Source organism: Lepisosteus platostomus, chromosome 3, assembly GCF_059453375.1.
Source record: "Lepisosteus platostomus isolate fLepPlt1 chromosome 3, fLepPlt1.hap1, whole genome shotgun sequence".
Lineage (NCBI taxonomy): Eukaryota > Metazoa > Chordata > Actinopteri > Semionotiformes > Lepisosteidae > Lepisosteus > Lepisosteus platostomus.
In genome coordinates, this window is record NC_142613.1 from 9,820,687 (window position 1) to 9,848,535 (window position 27,849).

The 27,849-nt window shown below is 45.0% G+C and overlaps 1 protein-coding gene and 1 non-coding gene across 2 annotated transcripts; both read left to right on the forward strand.

Moving 5' to 3' along the window:
• The first annotated feature begins 8,014 nt into the window (after nt 1-8,014).
• LOC148674321 (U6 spliceosomal RNA) lies at nt 8,015-8,122 on the forward strand. Its single transcript, XR_015935618.1, has one exon. It is a non-coding gene; the product is annotated as a U6 spliceosomal RNA (small nuclear RNA).
• Nucleotides 8,123-13,231: 5,109 nt separating this feature from the next.
• Nucleotides 13,232-24,706, forward strand: neff1 (neuronal intermediate filament family member 1). The gene is made up of 4 exons (XM_088624414.1): nt 13,232-14,106; nt 18,230-18,547; nt 19,169-19,293; nt 19,583-24,706. The coding sequence occupies exons 1-4, from the start codon at nt 13,360-13,362 to the stop codon at nt 19,902-19,904; spliced, it is 1,512 nt and encodes a 503-aa protein (XP_088480540.1). The 5' UTR covers nt 13,232-13,359; the 3' UTR covers nt 19,905-24,706.
• The last annotated feature ends 3,143 nt before the right edge of the window (nt 24,707-27,849 follow it).

The window sequence follows — 27,849 nt, forward strand, 5'->3', positions numbered from 1 at the left end:
TTTGGACTGTGTGGAATTTGTTTTTTATTTAAAAATGTAAAAAAACAACTGATGGCTTGCGCATTATGATTGTATGGTTCCACTCTGGCTGTAGCACATTGCCTGTGTTGAAACAGCAGTCTGATAAAGTGTCATTGCACGTTCACTATAGAGCAGGCAGTAGCCAGTGAAGGAACACAGAAAGATGCCTCAGGCTGTTTCTACCTCTTTAGTTGTGTCTGTATTCATGGAGTTGAGTGATATGTAGTTATCATTACATGAATGCTATATGAACACACCCTTCCAAATGTAGAGAATGCCTCATTGTCCTTTAAGTATGATATGTTTCTTTAACACAGCTTAAAGCTTTCCAGTTGTTTTATATCTGTTTTCGTATAGTATCACATTATCAAGTTCGGTAAGGAACAGACAGGACCAGTTTCCAAATGTGCATTAATCACAAACACGGTGTCACAAAACCCTGTGCAGAAGATTTAACAAAGAGGGGATTCAAAGAGTTCTGGGCTAAAAACAATAAGCTAAATCCGCAACAAATCATAAGCTAAATTATTTGCTTCCAAGTATTCCATTTAGTTTCACCCATATGCCTGTGTCACAAAAATCCAGAGGTGCTTACAGGAAGCAGGTTCATACTTCTGACAACTCTTGTGTTAGGAAACATAGGTTGTCTGTATATTATGTTCTGTACAATTCAGATGTTGTGCAATAAAATGAATTATTCCTAACCTGTTTCTGTGGGGTTGTACAGTATGCATCTTTGACTTTCTGTTTTGTCTCCAGGAGAGGTAATTCAAAACACAGAACTACCCCTTTTGTAAAGAGGGATTCGATTGGTAAAACCTTCAACTGAATGCTGCTGCTGAGAGATGTGCAAGAGTCACACTCAATCAACTGTGTGACAATTGAAACAGACAAATCCATCCATTCATTTTCCAACTGCCCCATCTAACACAGGGTCGCTGGGGAGCCGGAGCCTCTGCTGTCAAGAACGGGCTCAAGGCAGGGCACACTCTAGATGGGACTGCCTGTCCAGTCCAGTCCATCACAGGGCACACACAGACACAAACACACTCACACCAGGGCCAGTTCTCCCAGAAGCCAATTAACCTATCAGCATGTCTTTGGACTGAGAGGAAATCCATGCAAACATGGGGAGAACATACAAACTCCACACAGACAGCACCCCAGGAATTGAACCTAGCGTTCCAGCTCTGCAAGGCAGCAATGCTGACCACTGCGTCACTGTGCCGCCCCTAAAACAGACACATACAGGACATTACTGAATGCATGTCTACAGCAGATCACACGTCTTGTCAGATTCTCCCTGTTTGACTGACCGTGTAAATAGATGGAGCATGCAAGAAGGGAGAATGGCAAAACACCTCTCGGCACCACTGAACTGGAATTCCTGTCTGACACGAACTGCCATTGCAGGCTGTGGTTTTATTGGGCACTTGTCCCCACAGGTGGCTGCCGGCCTTACAGTTTTGCGCCACATTGAAACATGAGGAAACATGGTGGAAACTATGGGGAAGTGCAAGTTAAACTGAGAACTGGAAGCACTTTTATCACAAAGGGTGGTGGGAGGGTGGAACGAGCAAGGCACTAATGTTGTGAGAATGGACAGTCTACGCCAGCTTCTTTCAAGAGGTCCTGGAGTGAATTTGCTCCGAGCAACCGAATGAGCACGATGGCCAAAGAGTCCCTTGTTGCCCGTAACCTTGCTTACGTTCATACACACCCATTGCCACAAACGTCTGTTGTGCAACTGCTTCATCCTGCGCAGTGGAGCAATGCACACGACGCAATTTCCAGATTTCTTTAGCACGGGAAACGAATTGTCTGTGGTGTGATGCCTACATAGGCACTTGGGTTTGCATCTGATCTGATTGATAACTCAGCAGGTCGTCGGGCTGTTAAACAGGTCTGTATTCAATCTTGTGTCCTGGTCACCTCTCAGACTAGCTCAATCCAGGGATTTCAGCCTGACTGCTGGCCAGCACTGTGCAGGCTTGTCTTTCTGAGAACTCTGGAGAAGTGGTTTCTGATGGTTATCTGACTCTTCAATGAAATGGATTAACACTCATTTTGGAGCCCAACCCTAACAAGCTGTACACAGAGCTACATCCCAGAATTCAATATTTCCTTCTCGCTCTATTTTCAACCGGCAAGTGGAAGACAGACCCTAAATACTGCCTTGTTTGTATTGTTCACTATTTACACTTGAACCTAATTCAGCTCAGACTCAGTAACCAGCAGGTAAACCTTCAGTACCTATCAGTTGATCTAAAGGGCAGTCTTGTGACACTGATGGTTATAATTATGATCTACTTGAAAGCATGTCAGTCTTGTCTTGAGAATCAGGCTGACTCACCTGCATCCTGAAGAATGGTGTTCAGGGTAAATAAGCTGGAAGCATGTGATGTGTCGTGCCACTTAGAAGGTGTTGGTTTGTTTTTAATTTTGGAGTAGATTAAAATGGCTCTGTGGGTGTTTTTAGGCGTGGTAAAACAGTTTGCGTGTGTCAGAGTGTGCTGTGGGTAGGTTAGTCTCTGGAAGCCAACTTGTGCAGTTCAGATCTCGGAGACAGACAAGGTGTGTTGTGTTGTTTTGGAGACAAGACGGACTGGTTAAGCAGTTGTGTCCTGGTCAAATCGCCTCTACATGAGTCTTGCTCGATCCAGACATCTTAACTTGACTGCTGGCCATCACTGTGTATGCTTGTCTTTCTGAGAACTCTGGGGAAGTGTTTTCTTGATGGTTATCTGATTCTTCAATTAAATGGATTATTCATTTTGTGACCTAACACTCCAAAGCTGCATCCCAGCATTCAACATTTCCTTTTCACTCTGTCTATTTAAACACATATTTGCAAACGGAAAGCAAGTGCAGGCTGCTTAACCCATAAAACACATTTGAGGTTTATTTAAAATGTTTTTGAAACAGAACCATATTTGATCCCTAAAATCATGCTGTTCAGACCCAGACTCCTATTCTTCCTGACTCTAGAACAGCAGGCTGGAGCTACTGCATCCACAGACTGCTGAGAGTGTGTCGTCTGAGATTGCACACACATACTGTATATCCTTGTAATTGTACTGGTAGGGTTGATTGTTTGGGTGGGTGTGTGTGTGAGGGTGTGTGAATTGTGCACGTCCACAGCTGTTTGTATGAGTGTTATAACACTTTCCATAGTAACAGCTCAGACTGTCATATGAGACGTGCTGCATTTTACAGTGTACAGAGTGATAAACATAGTGAAACATTCCTATTTATTGCTCAAGCCTTTGCAGGCACATACCAGATCTTTCTATAAAGCTCATCGTGAAAGTAGTCTAGTATTAGAATGTACATGACATAACCCCCTGTACTCAGTTCTGTAATATTATATTGCCATACATTAAGAACAAATAACTGCCTTAATTTGATTATTTTTGTTGAGTAATTGTGAACTTGTATTTGGAATTTGTCTCCTCGCATACCCTACCTTGCTCTCCATGAGACACACAGACAGGGAGAGAGAAGCTTGGGGCCTCTGGAGCAGTTGGGGTTAAGGGCCTTGCTCAGGGGCCCAACTAAGTAGGATTCCTCTACCAGCCGCAGGATGTGAACCAGCAACCTTCCAATTTTCTTGTTACGTTTTCTCCAGCTATGAATATCACGTTTCATGTTCTCTGTACTGCTTATACATATACAGGCAGTGACGATTCCTAAGTATGGTGTTGTTCTGTCTTCTATTATTTTTCCAAATCCTAACCACCTTCACACGCCCATGTGTGTTTTTGCTGTTCATGAAAATAAGATCAAAACAAGCACATTTCTAGTGGTGATTTTGACCTTTGTAATTCAGAGATCTCTGTTCTACTTTATGGCCAATGACATACAGAAAGATGCTACAGTTTTCCCTACTTCCTTTCTATGTTGGCCCCTAAGACCTTAACTTCCTTTTGTATTTTATACCCCTTTAAAAACAGTTTCACTGGAGGCATGCAGGCTGAATGTCAGTGTTCAGAGAAGGAGGCACTAGAGGTGTCCTCTCAATAGACAACTGGAACCAGTCTTGTTTTATAAACAGAGAACATTTATGTCTGTCCGTGTCTGAACCTTAATTAGGAAATCAAAACCTGTCTAACAGGCCCTCTACTCAGCACTGGACCCTGAAGGATAACGTTCGGCGAGCTACCCAGCAGAGAAGGGTGTATCTCAACACAGTGTCTGCTAAAAGTAAGTTAGAATTACAAGCCTTTTACATCATAGACGTTTTAAAAAAATGTTTCACCTGCATTGCTTTTGGAAAATAAAAATGGGAAATAAGCAACATGAACAGGATTAAGGCAAATAAGAATATGAACAGAACAGAAGCAACAAGGAAAATGTTTAGCCTGCATCCGCTTGACAAATGACACAGTGAGATAACAGCACATGGGAGGTGTTCAGATGGCATCCACCCGCAGTGCAACCCTCAACGCTTCTTCTAATCCAGGTCATTAATCAGAGCCGCTGTGCGTCCCCCGACACAGCCCATAAATCACACTGTATCTCTCGGCTGCGCGGGCCAGGTGCAGTGACTGAGGACAAACTCTGAACGCGCGGCTCGCTCGGAGCCTCTGGTGCGGGCTTCTGCCTCCTGCTGCCCTGTCCACGCTGAGACGGACACAACTGCAGCTGCCCTCTCCCCCTCTCCCTTTCTGCCACCGCCATCGCGGCTGGCTCGCCATGCTGTAGGAGGCGCTGTCCCCTGGCAGACGCCGCCTTGCTGCGGTGCACAGGGCCTGTAAAGACAGCGCTGGCTTGAGGATGTGGCAGGAAGAGGAGGATTTGTATGGCTCACACTCTGAAAGCATGGTGCCATTCATTACTCTGATTGCCCTTCTGCCGTTTTCCAAATCCATCCGTCAATGGATCCATTTTCTGACCTTTGTACTGAATTCAGGGTCACAGGGGAGCCAGAGACTATCCTGCAAGATACCCCAAGGATACACCCTGGACAGGATGCAGGGCACACACACTCACACCAGGGCCAATTTTCCCAGAAGCCAATTCATCTACCAGCATCTCTTTGAACTGCGGGAGGAAACCAAAGCACCTGGAGAAGACCAATGCAACACCATGCAAACTCCACACAGACAGCACCCCAGGTCCCAGTCTGAACCCAGGGCCCCAGCTCTGCGAGGCAACAATGCTGACCACTATGCTGGAAAGTGTTTCAGGCCTCAGCAGAAATTAACATTACATTTGTAGTCAGTTCCAAGTGGGCCCATGACCCAGGGCGAGTGACTTTAAACATCAGGCAAGTTACCATCCTTTTGGACAAGATAACTGCTGTAAGATAACTGCTGTAACACCTCAATTTCCCTTGGGGATCAATAAAGTCTTATCTATCTATCTCTATCTAACTCTGGAATGCAGCACAGCCAGGAAGCACATTCCTTGTCAACATTATGCAAATGATTCTCTGTGTAATGCATTTACATTATTCATATCAACATTTTTGATGTGGAAAAAGCACCATGTTGCACAAAAATAAAGCACAATCATGTTACAATTATGAACATAAAAGGCAGATCTGCAACAGAACACTTTCCTGGTGAACGCTGTCATTGTCATTCTTGCAAAACACTGCTTCAATCAAGAGTAGGGTAAGATTGTGATAGAGTTCGCTGATTATCTGTTTCTCAGAACTCAAAATCAACGATGTACGGAGTTATCTTGTAAACCCTGTTTCTGACTTTTTCAATAATAATAACAACAATTTATTGTTCCAACATAAATTTGGCTGCTGCAATTCAATGTATTCCTCCACTTTGAATTCGATAAATTGGATGTTGGTTTGGAAAGTATTTTATTTGTCTTTTCTACTTATCTTAATTGATCTATTAATCCCTTTGGGCTACTGATATCTGCACTTTTATCTGTTTTTGAGATGAATCTGTCTCAGGCCTTGGGAGTGTTTTTTGAATAACTTCAAAATTCCACAATTTGTTCTCTACTGATTGTGCAGTCGATCTTCTCCAGTTTTATAAACCTACGACTCAGCCTACTATGATTTCCTGAAATGATCAGCCTTTGCTCTGGTTCAATCTGGGGGATTGAAGAGAAGCAGAAAGGGCGAAGTTTAATGATTAACACTATGGTGGCTGTGCTGAGCCCCTGCCCCAGACTGGCTCACAGTGTGCGTGCCTCAGCAGGGTGCGCTGGGTGCAAAGAGCACCTGGGACAGCCTGCTCGCCCGGGGCCTGTGAGTCAGGCAGTGTGGAGGCGCCCTGGAGCTCGTAATTATCGACTCCGTCATCATGATCATCTGCTTCACTGTTATTATTACTACAGTCATTTTCATCACCTCTCTGCTCCGCGCTGCTGCCATTGGCTGTCCTAAGTCCCCCCACTCTGCGCCTGACCTCACGCAACTTCTGTGCTCTCTGTCTCCTGTTCAGAAAAACGCCCACTCCGTCGCACACAAGAGGTGAGTCACTTCCACGCTGCTACTCCACTCTCCTCCTTTATTCTACTTTCCTGTTATTGCATCTCCATGCTGATACTTTTTTATATATATATGAGCTAAGCATCAGTAGTGATGGCGCAGTGAATTGTATTTTGAATAAACCCATTGCAAAAAATAAAGTGTCTCCTCCTTGACTCCCCCAATCAGCACTAAAGCGATTGTGTTCCTTAGATATACACAGGTTAAAGGAATGAAATCTCTTTAGTGTTGAACACTTGAACCCTGTCCCAGCTGCACTGAGGGTGGAATCTTAGCACAGCCTCTCCAGACAGGATAGATTAAAGAGATCAATTAATAAAAAAAAGGTTCCATTTATTAAACTGTATGTGAGCAGAGATAGGAAGCTGGAACAGCCCATGTGTGTGTGGGGGGGAACACGCAAACTCCACACGGAAAGTTCCCACGCACTGGAAGTCTGGAACGCTAACCTCCCCCTCCAGGCCAGCCCACAAGAGGATGTGGCACAAACATTTAAAATCCTGACACATATCTACAAAACCAACCCAGAGGACTGCTTCAAGCCAGGACCCCCGAGGGTACAATTTCGAAAGTAAGAGGGAGTGCGCTGGGGACTGAAATCGAGAACCACTTCTTTACACAAAGGGATGTGGGGGCCTGGAAAAAACTGCCCAGCCATGATGCTGAAGCTGAAGCCTTCAGGAAACGACTGGCAGTGGAAGATTGGTTCAGCAAGCTACTGGCTGTGAAATGTACCGAACACTGATATAGCGACTCTCATGGCCCTGGAGGACAGGTTTGTCAGCCAGTTCACATTTCAACTCAACTCTTAATGAGCTTAATCAGGTTTTTATTTGGCTTAATGGGTCAATTTAACAGCTTCTCCCAGCTTTTCAAGTGCAGGCGCTCTGAGGAGACCTAGAAAACCTGTAGAAATCTTGGCCTTTAGGACAGGACTGGACACCCCTGGTTTAGAAGATGTGAGATAAATCAAATCGTGCTGATCTCTCCATAACATTAAAACCTGGCTTCAGTGGACTAGTGCTTTTTAAACATTGTTAACGATTTATTTATTTTTTTAGTAAAAGATCAAATGCAATAACAGGTTTTACAAACAGGCCATTTTGATACCTTGATCGTTAAGTAAACATTAAAAAAAGAGGAGCTATCAGTATTTTCACACGCACGTACGGAAAGTATTAAGAAAATCCGGCATGCTCTTTATTCACCTCGCTGAAAAGCAGTAGCAGGGCACGCTTCAGCGCGAGGATGCCTGGGGCATTCCGCAGAACGTGCAGGTCTCCATCTGCTTGTCCGCTCAGGACGGGCTACGGCTCTTGGTAATGGCGCTCGCCCGGCACTGTTAATCAGACACGGATTGTGCGCCCTCTGCTGGACTATACTTGTGTCAACGACAGTGCCAAACGTCCAATTCACCCGAGCTGCGTATTAGACTCCAGAGGCTTTTTTTTTAAGATCACTTTATTGGCCCTATACAACTTCTTGCATTAGGAATTTGTCTTTTCGCATTACCTAATTTGCTCTCCATGAGTTGTGCTCGCTTCGGCAGCACATATACTAAAATTGGAACGATACAGAGAAGATTAGCATGGCCCCTGCGCAAGGATGACACGCAAAATACGTGGAGCGTTCCATATTTTTTCGGGCGGAGTGGTGGCTCTGTGGCTAAGGATCTGCGCCTGTGACTGGAAGGTTGCCGGTTCAAATCCCGCGGCTGGCAGAGCTATCCTACTCCGTTGGGCCCCTGAGCAAGGCCCTCTCTCTCCCTGTATGTGTGTCTGTGTCTCCATGGAGAAAAGCTGGGGTATGTGAAAAGATGAATTCCTAATGCAAGAAATTGTATAGGGCTAATAAAGAAACATTATTATTATTATGAGACACACAGACAGGGAGAGAAGCTTGGGGTCAGAGTTCAGGGTCAGCCATTGTACAGCACCCCTGGAGCAGTTGGGGTTAAGGGCCTTGCTCAGGGGCCCAACGGAGTAGGATTCCTCTGCCGGCTGTGGGATACAAACCAGCAACCTTCCAGCCACAGGCGCAGATCCTTAGCCACAGAGCCACCACACATTCGTCTTCCTCTTCCTAGTGTTTTTCTTATTTTGCCCTGTTATGAGTAGTATTTGAAAAGGTAGAGGGGGGATTTCTTCCTTAAAACATCGTGAATTCTTATTTGATGAGCGTCGCATTTATTAGTCATTAGTTACACAACGAAGATGAGCCAAAGGATCATGCAGTACCATATGAAAACAATCAAACATGGCCTTTTTTATCTCCCACTTTCGATTTTAATGACACTTTCCAGAAACATCGTCTCATGGGAGAAATGGTCAGATTGTGCTTTCTGGACCTGAGTGACAATGTACTGGGCCTCCAGCCTACCATAACACATCCATCTCTAACAGGCCACTAAATTGATAAAGAAAGACCCGCAGACAGTATGACAGAACCCCAGCAGGCCCTCCACCCTGCAGGTTGGTTACCAAAAGGGTGGAGGGTAACCAAGGGTCGAATTCAGAATATTGAAAAAGGCTGTAGAACAAATATCTTCTGAGCCGAAGTGAGACAGAGGAACACCCCTGAATACAAACACGACAGGATCTACAACAAAAACCAGGGATCATAAACAATATTGAAGCCCTTCCGCCCTCTGCTGGAGACTGAGGGTATCGTTTTTTTGTTGTTGGATAATTACCAGGATAATAATAATAGCATTGTGTTTTTTTTAAACTGACTGATTCGCCAACTCCAGCCCATCTAGATCAGAAATGGAACACTGCAGTCATCACCATATGCTTTTCTTCCTCCCTCTGTTCTTCATGACTAAATTACACTAATTACTTGAATCAGGGACTCGATGTGTGGTCACCTTTGACAGTGATCCCTCCTCTCGCGCTCTGTGACCAGAAGGCATAAACTGAAAGGACGAGTAGATAAGCTGATTAGTCAGATCAGCAGTTAATGGCTTAATCAGTGGCTAATTGAAGGATACCTTCAGGAATTCTTCCCCCGAAGATGAGATGTTAACAAAGAGATTGGCCCATTTAAATTGGTTCAGCTCTTGGCGCTAAATTTATATCGGAAGAGACTTTGAATCATAAAATACAATGTGCTACCGTTTAGCATGTTGCAAATTAACTTGAGATAAGTGGCAAAAAGGGGCAGCATGGCGGTGCAGTGGTTAGCACTGCTGTCTTTCAGCGCTCTGGCCCTGGGTTTGATTCCTGGGGTGCTGTCTGTGTGGAGTTTGTGTATTTCCCCTGTGCTGGTGTGGGTTTATTCCCACGGTCCAGAGACCAGCTGGTAGGTTAATTGGCTTCTAGGGAAACTGGCCCTGGTGTGGGTGGGGACAAACCTTGGGTGTGTGCTCTGTGATGGACTGGCGTCACTGTCCAGGTGTATCCTGCCTTGCTCCCATTTGCTTGGTGGGATAGGCTCCCATTCCCCCAGGATCCTGTATTGGATAAAGCAGTTCTAAAAAGGGATGGAGACGTGTCAAAAAGAGAAAGAGCAACATTGGCGTAAGCTACAGAGAAGGCCAGCGGAGGCCACCTCTTTGTCAGCCAGGCTTAAGTGTGACGTGTTAGCAGCGCCCTCTTGTGGCGACCCGCCGTTACATGTCCAGAGAACCGAAGTAATGTGGAAAACTTGCTGTTTTCTTTAAACCCTTGCGGAGGGCGTGGCCGGGGACCCCCCGGAGGAGAGCGGACAGAGGACCAGTCACAAAGCCACTGCCCGGGTGTAAATAACCGAGGGGCGGCGAAGGCACTGGGACTGACCGCCTCCTGGACAGTTACGGCTTGGACCTGTAGTAACACCAGATCGGCTCTCCATTCGCTACATCTCACCACGTTAGATTTTGTGGAGTGAAATACCTGGGCGCTGCGGGCTACCTCCGCGCGTGAATGGAGTTTTTAATGAAAGTTCGGGAGGAATGAAAGCGGCCGAGCTCATTCGACACAGCTGCCGCAGTTCTCACTAATCCTGACGTAAGCAACCGGTCTCCATATATATCAAACGTCACCCTCTCCTCTTCCTCGTTCGTTTTCTGCATCCCTCCTCCACCCCCTCTGCACCTTTACAGCTAGCCCATTGGTCGCATGGGGGTCCTATCCTCCCCGTCCAACGGCCGGGAGGTCGGCCCTCAGCCAAGCGGGTTACGCCAAATCTCCACATCTCAATAAATGATTCTAATTTCTCCCAAGCTTTCGGCTACCGTCATTCCTCGTGAAACACGAAAGTGAACATTTCTATCTATAATCCTTACACTTACAGAGCGCTTTTCTGGACACTCCACTCAAAGCTCTTTACAGGTAATGGGGACTCCCCTCCACCACCACCAATGTGCAGCATCCACTTGGATGATGCGACGGCAGCCAAAGTGCACCAGTACACTCACCACACACCAGGAGAACAGAGTGGTGAAGCCAGTTCAGAGACGGGGATTATTAGGAGACCACAACTAGTCTCCTTGAGGAAATGTGTCCATGACACCCCTAATCTTTTCACAACACAGATGCGGTTTACAACACGGATGCCACATACCGTATAGGACTCAAAGTCAGTTCGGGATGGAGGCACTCAGCTTCCAGAGAGATGGGATAAACTAGGCACCAGGCGCAAAAAAGATTCCCTCATCAAGCCTTAAGACATTTCTGAACGAACCAGCGGGCATGACAGCCGGGAAAGACGAGGTCATAAAGTAAGAGAGGCACAACCTAACTGAACTGAGCTAGTACACCTTTGCACGCATCCGTTTTACAGTCCCGGGTCGGAGTCAGCTACGTTTGATGGGATTTTCTCCTATCTTCTTCGGGGTCGGGCCGCATTTTCAGCACCTCGGACAGCAGTCGTTCGCGCTCTCTGCCTCCGGTCTCGGCTCGGCGCGCTCTGGAAGCAATTTTCTCGGCGTGAGGTCCGCGCACATCAGCCGGGTCGATGAAGCACCGCGATCCGTACAGCGTGAAAAATCACCTTCGATCCGGCAAACCCGCTCGCTCACTGCGTGGCAGACTGTGGAAACGACTCAATAAAGTCATAAATAATGTAACTGCCGCCTTCACACTCTGCTCTTCCATGTGGAAGGAAGGATACGGAAATGTTCTAATAATCCAAATCCTTCTAATCCTTTTAGTTGATCGATTCTCATTTTAAAAAAAGACAGCTCTAGAAGAACTGAGGAGTCATTTTCTATTTCTATTTGATCCCGTTAATAGTATTTAATTTTCACTATCATATCGGTATCAGCACCAGATCTTTTGTGATATCGTTCAGGAAAGTAAATACGATTTTTTTTTGCCCATTCAAATATATATATATATTATCCATATAATATTCTACAAACACGGTACTTATTTTCTAATTTTATCTAAAAAAATCTTTTACTGCGGTTCTTCTTCGACAGGAGACGTAGTGGCAATCGATGGGTTTTGGAGACGGACTGACCTTCATTCGCTCAGTCCCGCCTCCACCCTCATACACTGGACACTTCAATATAACCGCGATCTCATCTCATATGCAGGCATTGCAGGGAGCGAGCGTTTGGCGCACTGTGCAGCATGTATTCAAATCATTCCGCAAGAAACTCTGACAGGAGAGGAAATGTTATCATCTTTCCAACGGGGGTAAGGGAATAGGGTCCGGTTTGGTGGTATGATCGCGATGAAACCCTTGAAAAGCACCGCGCATCCTTCCCGTCTTTAAAGTCTTTAAGCAGTTGCCAAAAAGGGAATGGATTTTTTCCCCTCATTGATTCCCCCGCCCTCCTTTTCTGCTTGAAGGCAATAAACCTGTCTTTTCTCTCCTCGTCGCTGGTACTTCTGAATTCACAACTCTGCAGTCAGAATTTATCCCCCCCCACACACGCCCCCACTCCCCCGCCTGCAAGGATCCGGAGTGAAGAAACATCTTTTCAAGCCTAAATGCATTAATGGCATGATATGCTAGGATCGCACATAACCACCGTTCTGCAATCCATACGGAGCAATGACTAATTCACGTGATCGATATGGTGCGTTAACAGCTAGGATGAAATTCAAAAGCGTTGCATACATCGAGCTAGTAATAAATAAGAACCCAGGGAGTGTTTAAGCCCCCCAGTCACTAGAATCCTTTTATTTTTTGACAAATAACTCTTTGAAAGCTGGCAGACTGTACATCACCACCGTTCTCGTCACGCTCTTGCCTTAGTTTTCCAGCCACGGCCTCCTGCACCCGGGAGCTCTCAGGGCTGAACGCATTATTCTTATTTATTTGAAATGTGTGAACGCACAGACGTGTACGTGGAGCCACGGAGTCAATATCACGGGGGGGACAGCGAATTTGCGTTGAAGTTCTTGAAAAGTAGTAACTGCTGTGACTCGAGCCTTTTCAGAAATGGGTGTTGGCCGTCACGTGACTTCAGCTAGACGCAGCGGCATCATTTGGTTCCAGTCTCTAGGTTTTTGATTCTCGGGATTTTTACTTGGGCGTAACTATTGTAAGCAACACTCATCAACCGGCTGATCTTACTACTCTACTTGTTGGTATGATGTGGCATTTTTCGTGGCATCGTCGTTTTTGCGTTTGTTTGTTGCACCAACGGTGTGGAAAGGGGTGAAACATCGAAGGCGAAATAAAAAAAAAACGCGTCTGGAGTTTTTTTTCTCTCCTTTTTTCCCCCTCAGCGGAATTGGGCATTTTTTTGCAGATGTTTGCAGATTTGCCCGTCTACCCCGCCTCCTTGCCCAGCACGTCAAACGATGCGGCGGGCGCCGCGGTATAAATGCAGCTGACCTGCGAGGCAGCAGTTGCGTCTCTCCGTCCTTCGCTGTCGGTCACACTCACTCGCTCTCTTGCAACCGGCTGTCGGAAGAAACAGGGGAGGACACCGTCACGACACGATGAGTTATTCCACCGATATCTACTCCACCAGCTCCTATCGGAAGATATTCGGGGACGCTCCTCGAGTTTCAGCGCGGGTCTCCGTCAGCAGCAGCCCCTCCCGAGCCTCCGTTTACCGGACCGGCCCGACCCTGCATTCCCGCAACTATGTCTCGTCCTCGGGGGTCTCCTCGTCTGCCTACCGCAAGATCGGGACAGGGCGAGCCACGTACTCCGCCCTGCCGGAGAGCTTCGAGCTCTCCCAGTCCACGGCGGTGACCAACGAGCTCAAGATCATCAGGACCAACGAGAAGGAGCAGCTGCAGGGGCTGAACGACCGCTTCGTGACTTTCATCGAGAGGGTCCACCAGCTGGAGCAGCAGAACAAGGTCCTGGAGGCCGAGGTCACCCTCCTGCGCCAGCGGCAGTCCGAGCCCTCCCGCCTCCACGAGCTCTACGAGCAGGAGATCCGGGAGCTGCGGGCCCGCGTGGAGGAGCTGACCCACGAGAAGAGCCAGATGCACCTGGACTGCGTGCAGATGAGCGAGGGGCTGGAGCGCGTCAAGGACAGGCTGGGCGAGGAGACGCGGCTGCGGGAGGAGGCGGAGGGCACGCTGAAGGGATACCGCAAGGATGTGGACGACGCCACGCTCGCTCGCCTGGAGCTGGAGAAGAAGGTCGAGTCGCTGCTGGACGAGATCGCCTTCCTCAGGAAAGTGCACGAGGAGGAGGTGCAGGAGTTGCAGACTTCCATGCAGGCGTCCCAGGTAGGATATAGCGCCCCAGAAACATCATACAGCAATAAGGCTCATGTCACACATCTGAAGGGGGTTAATCAGAGCAGTGCTTCCCCCAGAGTGCCTTTTATATCCTCCATGAAGGTTGACAGTTTTCTCCCTGACACGTAATTGCGTGTTTTAGGTTCTGTTAGACCCCATTTAATGCACAAATAATGGCGACGCGCTCTGACACGATTCGAGATTACGCAGGTCCATGTCCGCCGGACATCAGATGTGAAATTAAGTGAATTTTCTGGCTTGCATTTGCTTATTGCTTCCTGCTGCGTCTCCGTTCCGCTTCGCGTTCCGGGGTGTCCCCGCTCCAAACTTCCCAGGCACTGCGGTCACAGCCGGCTGCGCCAACTCGGGAGCTCAGCAAATCCAGCCCTGTGCGGCGCTCAAGCTGAGAGGAGACATTATTAGCATTCCATTTAAACTCGATTGGCTGCAGAAGTCATTTCTCTACGCAGGAGAACAGGGCAAAAGACGCAATGCAATTACCCAAACTGAAGCTTCATTAGACTTTTTTTTCTGGTCTGGGAGAAAAGAAGAAGCAAGAATGAATTAAACGCATCGCAGAGAACATAAATACGCAGATGTGCTGCTGCCTTCCATACATCAGCAATTTTGAAATCCCCGTAATAACGTGTCGCTGCTTTAACTCGCCAGTCTCCTGAGGATCGCAGTGGTCCCGGGGGAAATACTCGCGCAGAGCCGCAGATGAACAGTAGCGCATAATTCTAGGTGTGGCACCGAGGAGGACGTCGCGTGTCCTTCTGTATCGCTCAGACAAACAACTGAAGAATTCCGTTCCAGCATCGCCTCGCTACCAGCTACAGGATTATTGCCAGATCTCTAGAGTTTCCGCAGTTAAATAGTGCAGAAGTCTCCCTTTTCCCCTAGTTGCATCAGCACGCGTCGATTTCTAATGTATCTAGTAACAAAGAAAACATTTTAGAATTCAGACCTCTGCATTTCAACTTTCAATAATTGATGTGCTCTAGGTGACCATATAAAACAATATAAAGGACGTCTATAAATAATGACATTTATATTGAGGTGCAGTACGGTGATTTATTTATACATTATGGGGAGTAAAAAAGTAATAAAATCGCTCTCCATTTTTATTTAATGAAATAAATTTTGGTTTTCAACATTAATGAAATTTAATGAAAGTGAAAATCTTGTGTATTACTAATGGGCAGGTCATTCACCTGCTTTCTATGTATTCAGAATTCATAGGGAAATGGATTGTAGGAACTGGCTGGGCAAGGCTGGTATAGGGTTTGGAAGTACATCCAATAAAATAATTTTCACCCGCACCGTGACAGAATGAAGGCTGTCTCTTTGCTCCTTTTCCACGAGCACTAGGTTTGACCTTGTAGTGCGCAGTTGCTTGGCCTTTTCATAGTTCCTAATGCTATAATCTTCACCCAAACACCCAAAAGCTCCACCTTTCATTCCTAATCCACTATTGATATGAATAAAAAGACAGAGAAACAGAGATCCGAGAGACACTGCAAGTCCAGCTGGAAAAGGTAACCAGCTTTCATCTAGAAAAGGGCATTTTATTAAGATGAACCACAACAAGGCAAAAATGTGTCGTCAGATTGTGGTATATTCTTAGTAATCAAAAGACCTGCAGTTCTGTGGTATCCTATTACCACAGGTAGAGGAACACTGTAAACTCAAAGCACATAGACAACACAACAGCATCTCATTATCTTCCTGTGCGTGATTGTGTATTCTTACAGAAACGTTTCAAAACTTTGCGAACTGTTTTGTCCTGACTTTCAGAGAGGGTAGCAGTAACGTCCACACAAAGCCTGCGGCCAGCCAGGCCACAGCCCCTCCCTGTTTCTGGGGTGTGATTTGGGCTGGTACATGTGGGTTCCCCAGGCTGGAACCCTAGTCTTCCCTTCCTGGGTGGACTAGAGCAACTGGGGTGAAGTGTCTTGATTAAAGGAACAACACACTGTAAACGTAATTGCCAGCTGGGAAGGAATGTCTACTAAACACATACTGTACTGTAAATAACCATAATATTCCAACTGTAGCGTCTGCAGTGGGGCCCTAAACCCACAGCCTGTCAGTGAGTAGTGCAGAGCCCCAGCCCCTGCTGTGCATCGCTCCTTTTAAAACAAATGATGATTAAGGACAAACCTTTCCAGTGAGATAAACAGTGGAACCTTTTCCCTCGGTCTCTTTCTGTCTCCTGCTGTAACGTTTCTCTGCTCTGAATGTTAAACCGGCCTCTGGGGAGCACACTGCACTAGTAAAATTAACACCAGCTGCTGTGCTTTTCCAAGGGAAAAGGTATAGAAAGAAACTAATTCGATTCAGCAGCCCCCAGCTCTGTCTCCGCTCAGACAAGCTGATGCAGCTTGATCTGGTGACAGCGTTGGAACAAATCAAATACTCTCTATTGGAGTGTTCAAAATTCACCGCATTCTGACTTTTTACCGACAGGCTAAGCAAAAAATAAAATAAAATGAGAACCTTTAATGTTGATTCCTCTCACAAGAGGACTCACGTAAAATTAGTTTGGTTTTGCATAATTGCTTTATTTTGGTTTTTGAACCCAAAAGGGCCTTATTTTAAACCCCCATTTTTGAAGCTTTGCTCCTAAGCAGCACAAACCACAGGCTCAACCCATACCCAGTTGGATATTTTGTATTGGCCATGCAGATAAAGGGGTCTAATACATGGAGGTATCGGACCATTACATGACACAAGCAATATGTCTACAAGAAGGACAGAAAAATGCAAAGGCATTAAAACACAAATGATGTATAGAATGAGTAAGAAGGATTGAATGGGCTCCCCGCCTTCTATAATTTCATATTCTTGGATTCTAGGAGAGATTTAGGGAGAACTTGATATTTTGGATGCTCTGTGCAGTGCATGGAGCACTCCAGTGTTGATGCGCCGTGAGTTGGCTTTTGGCAATGCAAAAATCTATATATTTTTTTAAGAAACACAGCTTTCAGACATTACTGCAGCACTGCCCAGAACCAAAATCCAAAAGCCAAACCGAGGTGGAATGACATGAATGTATATAGTATCATTATTCATCATTTGAGAATGCATATGTGTGAAGTAATGAGTCTTAATCAGTGGTCTTTTTGGCCAATTAGAAGCTCTTGCACCTCTGTTTGAAAACTTGTGCACTCCAGCTACATTTATGCAGCTTTTAGATAATATAACTGATACTGCCTATCTCTGATTGGCCAGTCTTGGACTGGAACCTTGATGTTTTCCCATTGTAACAACATGAAAGAAGTTCTAGGAAGTCCGAAAAAGATGTGATCATTGAACGGAATGATATTTTCTATTTTTAGTCTTTGAAACGCATCTTGAAAACACAAAACCATCGTGTTTTGGTTTCAATCCCCGTGTGTTCGGAATTCTGCACTCTAGGATGTTCACGGTGCTACAACAGCCTTGATTCTGGGGTGCTGGGCACCTACAGCCTGAGCCTGCAGTCTTATGTCGGGGGACCCCAACAGTGTTACCCCAGCAGCACCCATCATTCATCACTGCTGTAGTGAAGGTCTGGTCTGTGCATTCAGTCAGGAAAACTGTGGGATTTCAGTAAGCATTAAGGCTTGAAATTGGGGAGGCGGGAGAAGGTATAGATATTCCAGAAGTCACAGAGCCAACAAGAGTTTTTCTTGTCCTCTGAGACCTTTGCCGTGTTTTTAGTTTCATCACAAAACAAACAGTTACCAACCAAAGTTACAGACCTACTGCGTGTTAACTGGGATAAACCTACAATTTCAAAAAGTCAAAGCATTCTGACTTTTTACTGACAGGCTAAGCGAAAAATACAATGGGAACATTTTTATGTTTAATGCTCTCACAAGGATCCTCAAGTAAATTCGCCTGAATGGCCTTGTGACTTTTTTATGTACGAGGAAGACGCAAGCTGTTGAATGAAAAACAAAATAAAGCAATTAAGCAAAACCAAAAGCACTCCTCTCTTTGTATACCTGCTCTGCACAGGCTCTTCCTAGATTTGTGGATTTGCACAGGGGAAAGGTGGGGGGAACACGAGGCTCTGTGAGATTAAACTGGTCACTCTGCTGGTGCTCCTCTGTGTCCTGCCCAGGTGTCGGTGGAGATGGATATGAGCAAGCCCGACCTGGCGCTGGCTCTGCGCGACATTCGGGCGCAGTACGAGAGCCTGTCGGCCAAGAACCAGCAGCTGGCAGAGGACTGGTACAAGTCCAAGTTTGCCAGCGTGACGGAGGCCGCCGCCCGCAACTCGGACGCCGTCAAGCAGACGAAGGAGGAGCTGGGCGAGTACCGGAGGCAGATGCAGGCGCGGACGCTGGAGATCGAGGCCCTGCGCAGCCACAACGAGGCACTGGAGAGGCAGCTGCAGGAGCTGGAGGACCGCCATGCCGCGGAGACCAGCGAGCTGCAGGTGAGGGGGAGGCGCCCCCTCCTGGTACTGTAAGGTCTGCAAGCTCACTGATGTGGTGCAGGAGACCCGATGAGACAGTTTGTGCATTTCAGTGTTAAAGTGCTCTTAGTGCAATTAAACAGCACAAGCTGCTCTACCACAACCAGTCTGCAGTGCTGGTGCTGGGAATTACACCTTTAACAGCAAGCAGCATTCTGCTGTTCTTGCACATAACAGCTCAGAACAGAACATCAGTCACAGGAATTATAATCACTTTACTGGGGAGCTTGTGTCTAATAAAAGATTAAGATTCACATTTCCTTAATGGACAAATCAAAAACAAGAATTGTCTCCTATTTCATCCGTTTTACCTTAATGTAATCTTAACGTCATTGATTACACAGCTAGTTAATGTGTAATAATTATAAAATGGGACAAACATCAATAAGCTAGTAACTAGAGAAGTTACAGGTTAAAACCGGATGTGCTGTATGACACTGGGAGAGTGTCATTTCCCCATAAAGGGACACTGGAAAGCTACAACACTGCAGTTCACAGATATTCCCAGTGCAGGGATAAGATGCGTGCGTTCAGCCGAGGAGGAGTGTGCCTGACGAAGGGGCGGTCTTTGCACTTTTGCAGGATGCGATCCAGCAGCTGGAGAACGCGCTGCGGAACACGAAGGGGGAGATGTCTCGCCACCTGCGGGAGTACCAGGACCTGCTGAACGTCAAGATGGCTCTGGACATCGAGATCGCCGCCTACAGGTACGGGACTTTCTTGCGAGGAACGGGGTGTGCTGATGAAACTGTCCTTTGAAGGACCTCTGGAATCCAGCTGTGGCAACCTGTCTGGGGATCCTTTTCCAGAACGGCTGAACTGAGCAGGATATAAGATGAACAAACTCAGGAGATGAAGAGCGGTCAACACCTGATTCATTTGTTCAGTGAAAAGCGTTGCTCTCCCCTTATCTGCCTCCTCTTTTCTTTGCCCCTGTCTAGCCTCACCCCTGAGTTTCTCTTTCTGTTCTTGTGTCCCTTCCTCTTCACAATGCAGGAAGCTGCTGGAAGGCGAGGAGACCCGTCTGAGCTCGGTAGGGGGTGCACTCCTGCAGTCGGGCTACCCCGGACTTGTGTCGTCCTCCCTCTACTCTGCAGCCAGGTCCTACACCATGAGCAGCAGCACCTTGTACAGGAGGATGGGGGCCAAGCTGGAGGAGCCCGAAGAAGAGGAGAAAGAGGAGGGAGAGGAGGAGGAAGAGGAGGTGGAGAATGGAGAGAAAGAGGAGGAGGAAGGAGAAGAGGAAGGAGAGGAGGAGGAGGAGGAAGAGAAGGAGGAGAAGAAAGAGCCGTCTGCCGCACCAACCAGCAAGAGCTAAAAAACTCCCAGCCTCCTCCGGTGAAACATGCTGATTCCTGTCCCCCCATGTCCAGACACCTCTCCATCACACCCTCGTCGATGCCACTGCACCACAGCCCCGCAACAGCACGAGTGTTAAGTAAAAATACACTCAGATCGTAAAATAGAAATGACTTTCCCAACACGCTCTTTGAAGACGTATAAGCTGCAGATACAGAGAAGGATAAAAGTAAAGGCACTTCAGACATTTCTGCTTAAAAGATTGAAAAAATCACAGTTCAGCATTTATGACCAAACTGTACTCTAGCGGTATAGTTCATGACACAAGTGCATTCTCCATTTACAAAAAGAATTCCTGCTATACTTCAAAGGAATTCTAAAGTAGGATATAGTATTTTTAAATATAATCAAGTGTTGCTGGACTGTACTGTTTAACAGGAAAACAAGCCAGACCTCGCCCCTGTATATCTAAAATGTTAAATGACACTTTTCAACACTGAATGCTGTTTCATGTATAGGAAAGGACAGCAGAAAATCACAGCAAGCCCATCAGGTGTGATGGCAGCTCTTGCGAAGCCTGACTGCCCACAGTGTTTCTCCAAACTGCCACAGTACATCGCACTAAAAGCACAGTGAAGCATGACGAAGATGCACGCTGCTCGCTCGTTAAGCCTCATTGCAGAGCCTGGTGTTAAATTTACAAGCACAGTGAGCACGTGCAAAATTAGACAGGAATATTCAGTGGCGATCAGCATGCATTTTTACCACTGACCTGAGATCTTCATTTGGATATTGATGTGAAGCATCTACAAGCACATCATAGTGAAGTACTTAGGACTTTCTTATCCATAGAATACACTGTATTATTACTAAGGTCAGTTAATCCAAGGTGCTATTCAATCACACAATCAGTATGTCTAATTGCAGTTTTTGAAAGCAGGTACCAATTCGGTTTTATAGCATTTAACACCTAGACATGGTAAACACCATTTGAATGTGCTTCGAATAGTCAGGATTCAGCAGGGCAGCCACTGTGGAATGAGCAAGTACAAAAACAAGAAATGAGGTCCCAAAAATAATATAGGAAGAAATATTGCACTGTGAAACTCCAAAAACTAAGTCTTATATTTGCACTGTTTCAAGATGCTGAACAGATACTGTAGATCAAAAAGCTGAGGGTGAAGTACTAGAAGAAAGAAGTGAGCAGTGATCAGACATGCACAGATGTGAGAGCAGATCTCATCAAAGGTAATGGAAAGAACTCCAATAGAGTTTAATGACAATCTTTCTCTGGAGTAAAAGGCTGTAGTCATATACACATAGCATATGCATATATTAACGGCAGGCACTTACATTTAACACCGGTGCCCCTCCGATCTGATATTGATGCACCTGTACAGTAAATACACTGTGTTCTATCCCCTCCACTCTCACACTGCAGTCATGCAACAATACATCTAACAATTATTGTCTTTAAATGCTACCGAAACAGCATACTGTAGCAGCAGCTCCTTCACAAGGCCTCGAGGGTCATTTTGATCTCTCTGTTCAGGAAAAGCTGATGCCAAGGAATATGGAGACCTGCCATTTTTTTTTACTGCTGTAATTTAACTCCCGAGTGCCTAGTGTCTCATATACTGGGCACAGTGAACATGGTTTTGCGTTCATTGAAATAGTAACAAAAAAAAGCTAGAGTCCCTGTCACGACCACACATTCCTGCAAATGCCGAAGCATTCTCACGACCCCAGACAACCAGACACCAGCTCTTTCCAATTCCCACAAACCCACGACGTATTAACTAATCATCCAATCGCGCCTCTCCCTCTTCACCACATCTTCTGCTACCCAGAATACTTAAGGGTTCACTACCATCACCACAACGCTCAGTAGTGGTTTCACCAGTGGAGCGCCTGCCTCTCGCTTTTTGAGAAACTCATTAAACGTCTGATCCTCCGGCTTCCTGACCTGTGACTGAACATAGACTACGATTCTTGATCCCTCGATTTGGCTAAGTACACCTGGCTTTTTGTCTGTACCTCTTTTTTCTCCCTCTCTCTCACTCAACGCGTGAGATCACTAGCTTTCTTGCGTAGGGTACATCAAATCTCATTTTTGGCTTCAGTGCCGTTACAGTCTCCAGAGAATTGTATCTGTTCACTTCTCTTTACCTGATTCTCACTCCTTCAGCACAGCACTGAATGTAATAATGCGAGTTGGCTGTATGTATCCGAAGGGGTAGCTGGCTATTTCCATTGTTTTCAGCCCTTTGCTTTCATTCTTATGTCTCTGGGTGAGTTAGTGTTTGATGGTTAATATCAATATCACCTGAGAAACGTTAGTGACCAACTCAGTAAGGGAAACATTAGCTAACGTAGCTGTGACGAGTACTGAACTTGAAAACGTCATTATCGGCACAAACGCACAAGCATGCTAAGAGAGATGTAGTCAGCATCTTGAGCATGAAAGTGTTAAGTCTGACAAATTCCTTTTTTTGTTTCTTTTACTGCGAGGGCAAAAGACGAGATTTGATTGCCGTTTCCATCTGCGGTAGCTGAAGGCCCCTTGATGCTTGGAAATGTGTTTGTGAAGACGGTAGAGGTGCTCTAGACTTGTAGAGCCAGTGACACAGTAGTATGAGTGCAAGCTCAGCAAGTGCTTCAAGTGAACCATAGCCTTACAGGGCCCTACCACATTAAAATGAGCAGCTGTGACACAAAGGTAACACTCAAAGGAGCCCTCCTGACAAAAACGAAGACAAAACATCAGATAGTCTGGCCCTGTGCACATGCAGGGCCTGTTATATGGTCAGCTGTCACAGGCAAGTATGTTTGTATTCCAAAGGCTCAGATGTATTGTGACAATACAGGATGCTTTTGCTGATTATGGCGGTGTTTATTTTAACATGCCTAATGGAGCTGTATGGTAAATTATGAGAAAGATATTTTTTACTTTATTCTGGTCTGGTGCCCCACACTTTTTCCTTCAAGGGTTTTTAACTCCAGTCCTCAGTGTCCATAATCCAATAGGTGAACCTGATCTTTTAAGTCCCAAAATGGCACAGTTCGGCATTTGAGAACTGAGGGAGACCTGACATTAAAGATACATTGCTGATTACACATATGAGACTTTAAATCAAGGCTGGCCAATCCTCACCTAAGAAAGCCACAAGTCAGAGTTTTTGGGTCATCAAATCATTGCTTTCTGCATCCTTGGACCAATTTCATTTTTGACCCCTGAAGCAGGTGATTTGTTCAATGAAGTTTAGGAATCATTGGACATGAAAATATCTACAGTACAATTTGAAGCACCACAGTTGACCATCATTGAATAAACTGAGCCAGATCTCAACCTGGTGACAACAGGTGTTCCAAGTCTTAACCAAGTGGTGATTCTAAGGTTGAGCACCTTGGTCTTTAGTTTAGATAGTTGCATTGTATGAGGATGTTGAAATGAAGAGGTCAGTTTTACTGCCCAAATACTGTTACTTTTAAATGTGTAGTGTCTTCCTAAGCAGTCAGACCCATAACCGAGCAAACACAGCATTTGATCTTGGTATATTAGATTGTACTGATACTCTGAACCTTGTTCGTAATTGGTATTGTTGAGCACATGCCATGTATTTTGGTGGCATCCTGAAAAAAAATTTGAGCTATTGCCATGCATGACAGATGGTGTTGAAAATTGAAATACATACGTATCATTACAGACACTGGTATTGGCACCTTGAGTCTGCAACAAAGGTAGCTTTTGTGGTAATGGTTGTTCATTAAGCAACCACTTATTTCAGTTGCTCAGTGCTTGTTTGTTAAGGTGTTCAATCAGATGTAAGGGTACAGGGTACTGCTGTTTATGATTGCTAATGCATAGGTTTCCTTAAAATTGACATGATGCCATTTTAATTTTTTCAAGCCTTCAGGGCCTGCAGTGATGAAGACGTTCAATGAGAAGTTGTTTTCTTCTCTGGCAGGTCGTGGAAGTGAAGGGGCTAAGGCATTTGTAGACAGATCCCTGTCAGCTGCACAAAGGCTGTCTCGGTCTCAGCATCTGTGGGTGACACGGAAAGCACTTTGCATTTACTGCAGACACCTGCCTTAAATTATGTTACATAATAAATATGAACAAAAGAAGAAACATTTTCTTTTAGAAGTTTTTTTTCACCCTCTTAGCCTTTTCATTCTCCCAAACTGTCTTTTCTCCAACATTTAGAGAAAATTGTCCTGGTGATAGAAGGTTTTGTCATCATTTGTGCATTATACTACAGAAATCAATACACTGGATTTAATACAAGGCTTTGTATAAATTCTTACGTGATCAGTGCAGTTCAGGATAGTGTAGAACTAGGGAAAGATGATAGAAATATGATTGTTTCAATGAATGCTTAACAGGTAATGTATGAAAAGGTAAATATTAGAGTTTCATGGGTTTTGTTAGAGTAAATGGTACTGGAGGAAAATTACAATGTTAGAGAGGAGGGGGAATTGATATCTGAAGAAGACGGGGCAGCTTTTCGTATTTAAAGAGAAAATGGTTTACATCCATATAATTCAACCAATCAGTCAATAAATCATGTTGCATGGCCTCACACCTTGAGCTTGATATAGATGGATAAGACTGGTTTGCTTGTTGACTGTCAAATTAATGAATTGCCTTAAAGAAAATATCACTTACTGTGTATCCAGAAGCACTGGAATAGAATTGTACAATCTTCACTTGCTCAACAACTGTGACAATGTATGTGCTGCAAAACCGCTGCATTGACTTCTCACACACTGCAGTGGCACATTCTTCCCAATGCCAAATAAAACCATTTAACAACCCAATCCTGCGCCTTGGCTTTTTTTATTGCCTTGATACCAATGAGTTTTCAGTGTGCATGCATCACTGGGGAAATAGTCATAGACTACATTGCTCCATTAAGATTTATGAGCTGAAAGATCCTGTACAAATTGTACTGATGAAGCAGAAGAAATGACATTTAATTCCAAGCCAATTTAATCACAATGAAGTACAGCACCCGGAGTGTAATATCCTGCACCATGTGTTATGCAAGAGTCTGCAGCTCATAAAGCCTGAAATGGTTCAGTGCAGCAACTTGCTCGTTCCCCTTGCAGGTTTTTAATCTTCACAGTAGTGTCCCACTGTGCTTCACCCGTAGTTCTAAGCACTGGACCATGAGTTTGCACTGTCAAGGAGAATTGAAACAGAACCTTTTTCTTTTCTTTATTGAAAGTGCAAAAGGGAGTCTTGTTACATCAACAGTGCTGCGGCTTGAGGTGCACATTAGACAGATGCTTTTGAAATGCTGTGAGCAAGCAATACATTGAATACGTTGTTCGTACATTGTTTGAACCAAGGGCAAGCTGTGGGTAAACTGCCATGCTAATTCATTTGCTAAGGAGAGGGCAGTTTGCCTGCGATTGAAAATAAAAACCTGCATTTTGGAAGTTCTAAAGCAAATCAAATATTTGCTGAAAAGCAGTTTAAGAATTTTAGCAGTGGGTGGATGATGTTGGCAACAGCACGCATGCAAGTAAGCTGCACTTCTTAGCAGATTTTTGAAACATCAGTGGTATTCTCAAGCAAACTGCAGAAGAAAATCCTGCACATGTGGGAAACACGGACTCCCAAAGGTCCCTCTCCCGTAGAAATATCCATCCTTTCATCCATCCATTTTCTAATCACTTCTTCCAATTCAGGCTCCTGGGGGACCTGGAGCCTATCCTGGCACGCAACGGGCACAGGGCAGAGTGCACCCCGGACAGGATACCAGCCCATCACAGCGCAGGCAGACACACACTCACAGCAGGGCCAATGTTCCCTGGATCCAATTACTTACTGTTAATTAAGCCAATTAAGGACTGTTGGAAGAAACTCATGTAAACATGGGGAGAAAGTACAAACTCCATTCAGATAGCATCCCAATTGAACCCAGGGCCCCGGTGCTTGGAGACAGCAATGGTAATCTTTGTGAAACAGTACAGTACTTAAATTTCCCTATTATATCAGTCATGTTCTCAGTTAGTCACAAACACTACACATTTTGTGATTTGATACTTTCGTTCATGGGGTTGAGCCTGAGACATGTGGAATAGATATTTTCTTTTAAAAAAGAAAATAACATGAAAGTTGAGGTGAACTGTTAGACACCGGAGGTCGGAAAAAAGAAAAATAATGATGAGTCTATGGTAATTGAATGTAAATCCAAAAGACCGCCAGAAGATTTATTTCTTTGACTTTTCTCTTTCACGTTTAATGGCCTGCTTGAAAAGAATTCTAAACAAAAGGAAACAGTCATTCTTTCTAGATGAGAACTACTTTATCAATAAGCTCATACAAAGTATTGGATAAATTAATTGACTGAAACAACAGGTTTTCTTCTTTAAAAAGTGTAACCTCCCTCCTATTAGCCTTATTTCATGTTTATGCCCATCGGTCTGTTCATCAGTCTGCTTTAACATGAGTTACCTCTCATTCATCTGCAAAATCACACACTGTGGTTTAGTGGCAATTTGGCTGACCAGGCCCATGGCTTTGATTGTGTAAGTCACGAGAGGGAACAGGCCAGCCCTGTGCGCAGCCTGCTTTTATATGCTAGTAACGTATATTCTGTTCTGTTTCTGTCATTTAAAACCAGTGTACATGAACTTGTGAAAACTCTGCTTTTGTGCCATGTAGGCGACATCGCTTTTAGAATAATCACTTGTTTAGTCCGATTCACATTTTTACACAAATCTTGGAGTTTTCATGGTCAGAATCCCGTTATTTAAAAATTTCATTGTCATGCATTTTTGTCAGATGATTTTCAATTATAATTTACAGCTCACACACAGTAGTGTGTATATTTAAGAATTTTTTTTTAATTCCTCTCTTAGAGTGTTTATGGTGAGGGATTTACCAGGTGTGTTTGTAACACCATTTCCTGAATGTGTGACCGCTCAAAATTAAATTTTAGTTGCTGGGCATATGTATTTTTACAAACATTGAGATTCTGCTTGAACTATTTCAATGACTCAGCAAGTGTAATTATCTAACAGAGAATTATCTTTGAAGAGCTCAGCTTTGGGAAATGTGGTCTCAAGTATTCAAACTTGGATTTCTTGAATCGGTGACAGGTACAGAACCTTTTCTTTTTGAAAAGTGGGGGAGTAACCTGGAGTGATTTTAACAAACCAGTTTAGATTTTTTTTCTGTTCCTGTCTTTTAAATAAAAAAAACAAACAGCCCTTAAAAGCTTTACGTTTGCAAACCTACCCATTAAGAGCTACAGCACCATGGAGAGGGTTAAAGTAAAGATGACCTTAGTGCCTGTCTTAAGGTTATTAATGCGTTTTTAAAGTGAATTTAATTATCAGGTAGTGAAGATGCTCAGCAAGGGATGGATTTATTGTTTTATTAGCATGCGTCTCAGAGGACTGCTGCTCGGCGCTCAGTTAAGCATGGCTTTCCTGAACAGAGAACCTGCTGAGCGATCTCTTCTCCCCCCCAGAGCCGAGCCTGAACTGCGCCAAGGTCGTCTCCACGCTCTGCCAACCAAGCAAAAATACATCTCAGTTTATCGTAAAACACTGGCAGAGATGAACTCTGAAACACATGTCCCTCTCCTTACAGCCCACGTCTATTTAGTTTGACTTTTTTGTTGCTACTGTTCTACTGTTCTTCCCAGAATTGAAGAATGGATCTTTTCCCCCCAGGATTCAACTCCCTCCACCCATGGAAAGCCGCAACTGAGTCTTTACAGCAGCTAGGGAAGAGGTCTTAGTGGGACCAGTAGGGGGCGCTCACCCTGCGTTCTATGTGGATCCTAATGTCCCAGCATAGTGTAATGATAAATAACGATAAACACTAAATATGTAATAAATATAACATTTGAACATCTCTGATACATGCAAAACAGCTTCAAAGATGAATACCACATTTGCAGGGCTAATGAAGCGATACTAAAGTGTCACATGACTGTGATTGC

What these genes read in the sequence shown, in the direction of transcription:
- neff1 (XM_088624414.1), top strand. Translation starts at nt 13,360, where the DNA reads ATGAGTTATTCCACCGATATCTACTCCACCAGCTCCTATCGGAAGATA. An exon ending in CTTCCATGCAGGCGTCCCAG is followed by an intron (nt 14,107 to 18,229) that starts GTAGGATATAGC and finishes TGTCCTGCCCAG; the next exon opens with GTGTCGGTGGAGATGGATAT. An exon ending in ATCGAGATCGCCGCCTACAG is followed by an intron (nt 19,294 to 19,582) that starts GTACGGGACTTT and finishes TTCACAATGCAG; the next exon opens with GAAGCTGCTGGAAGGCGAGG.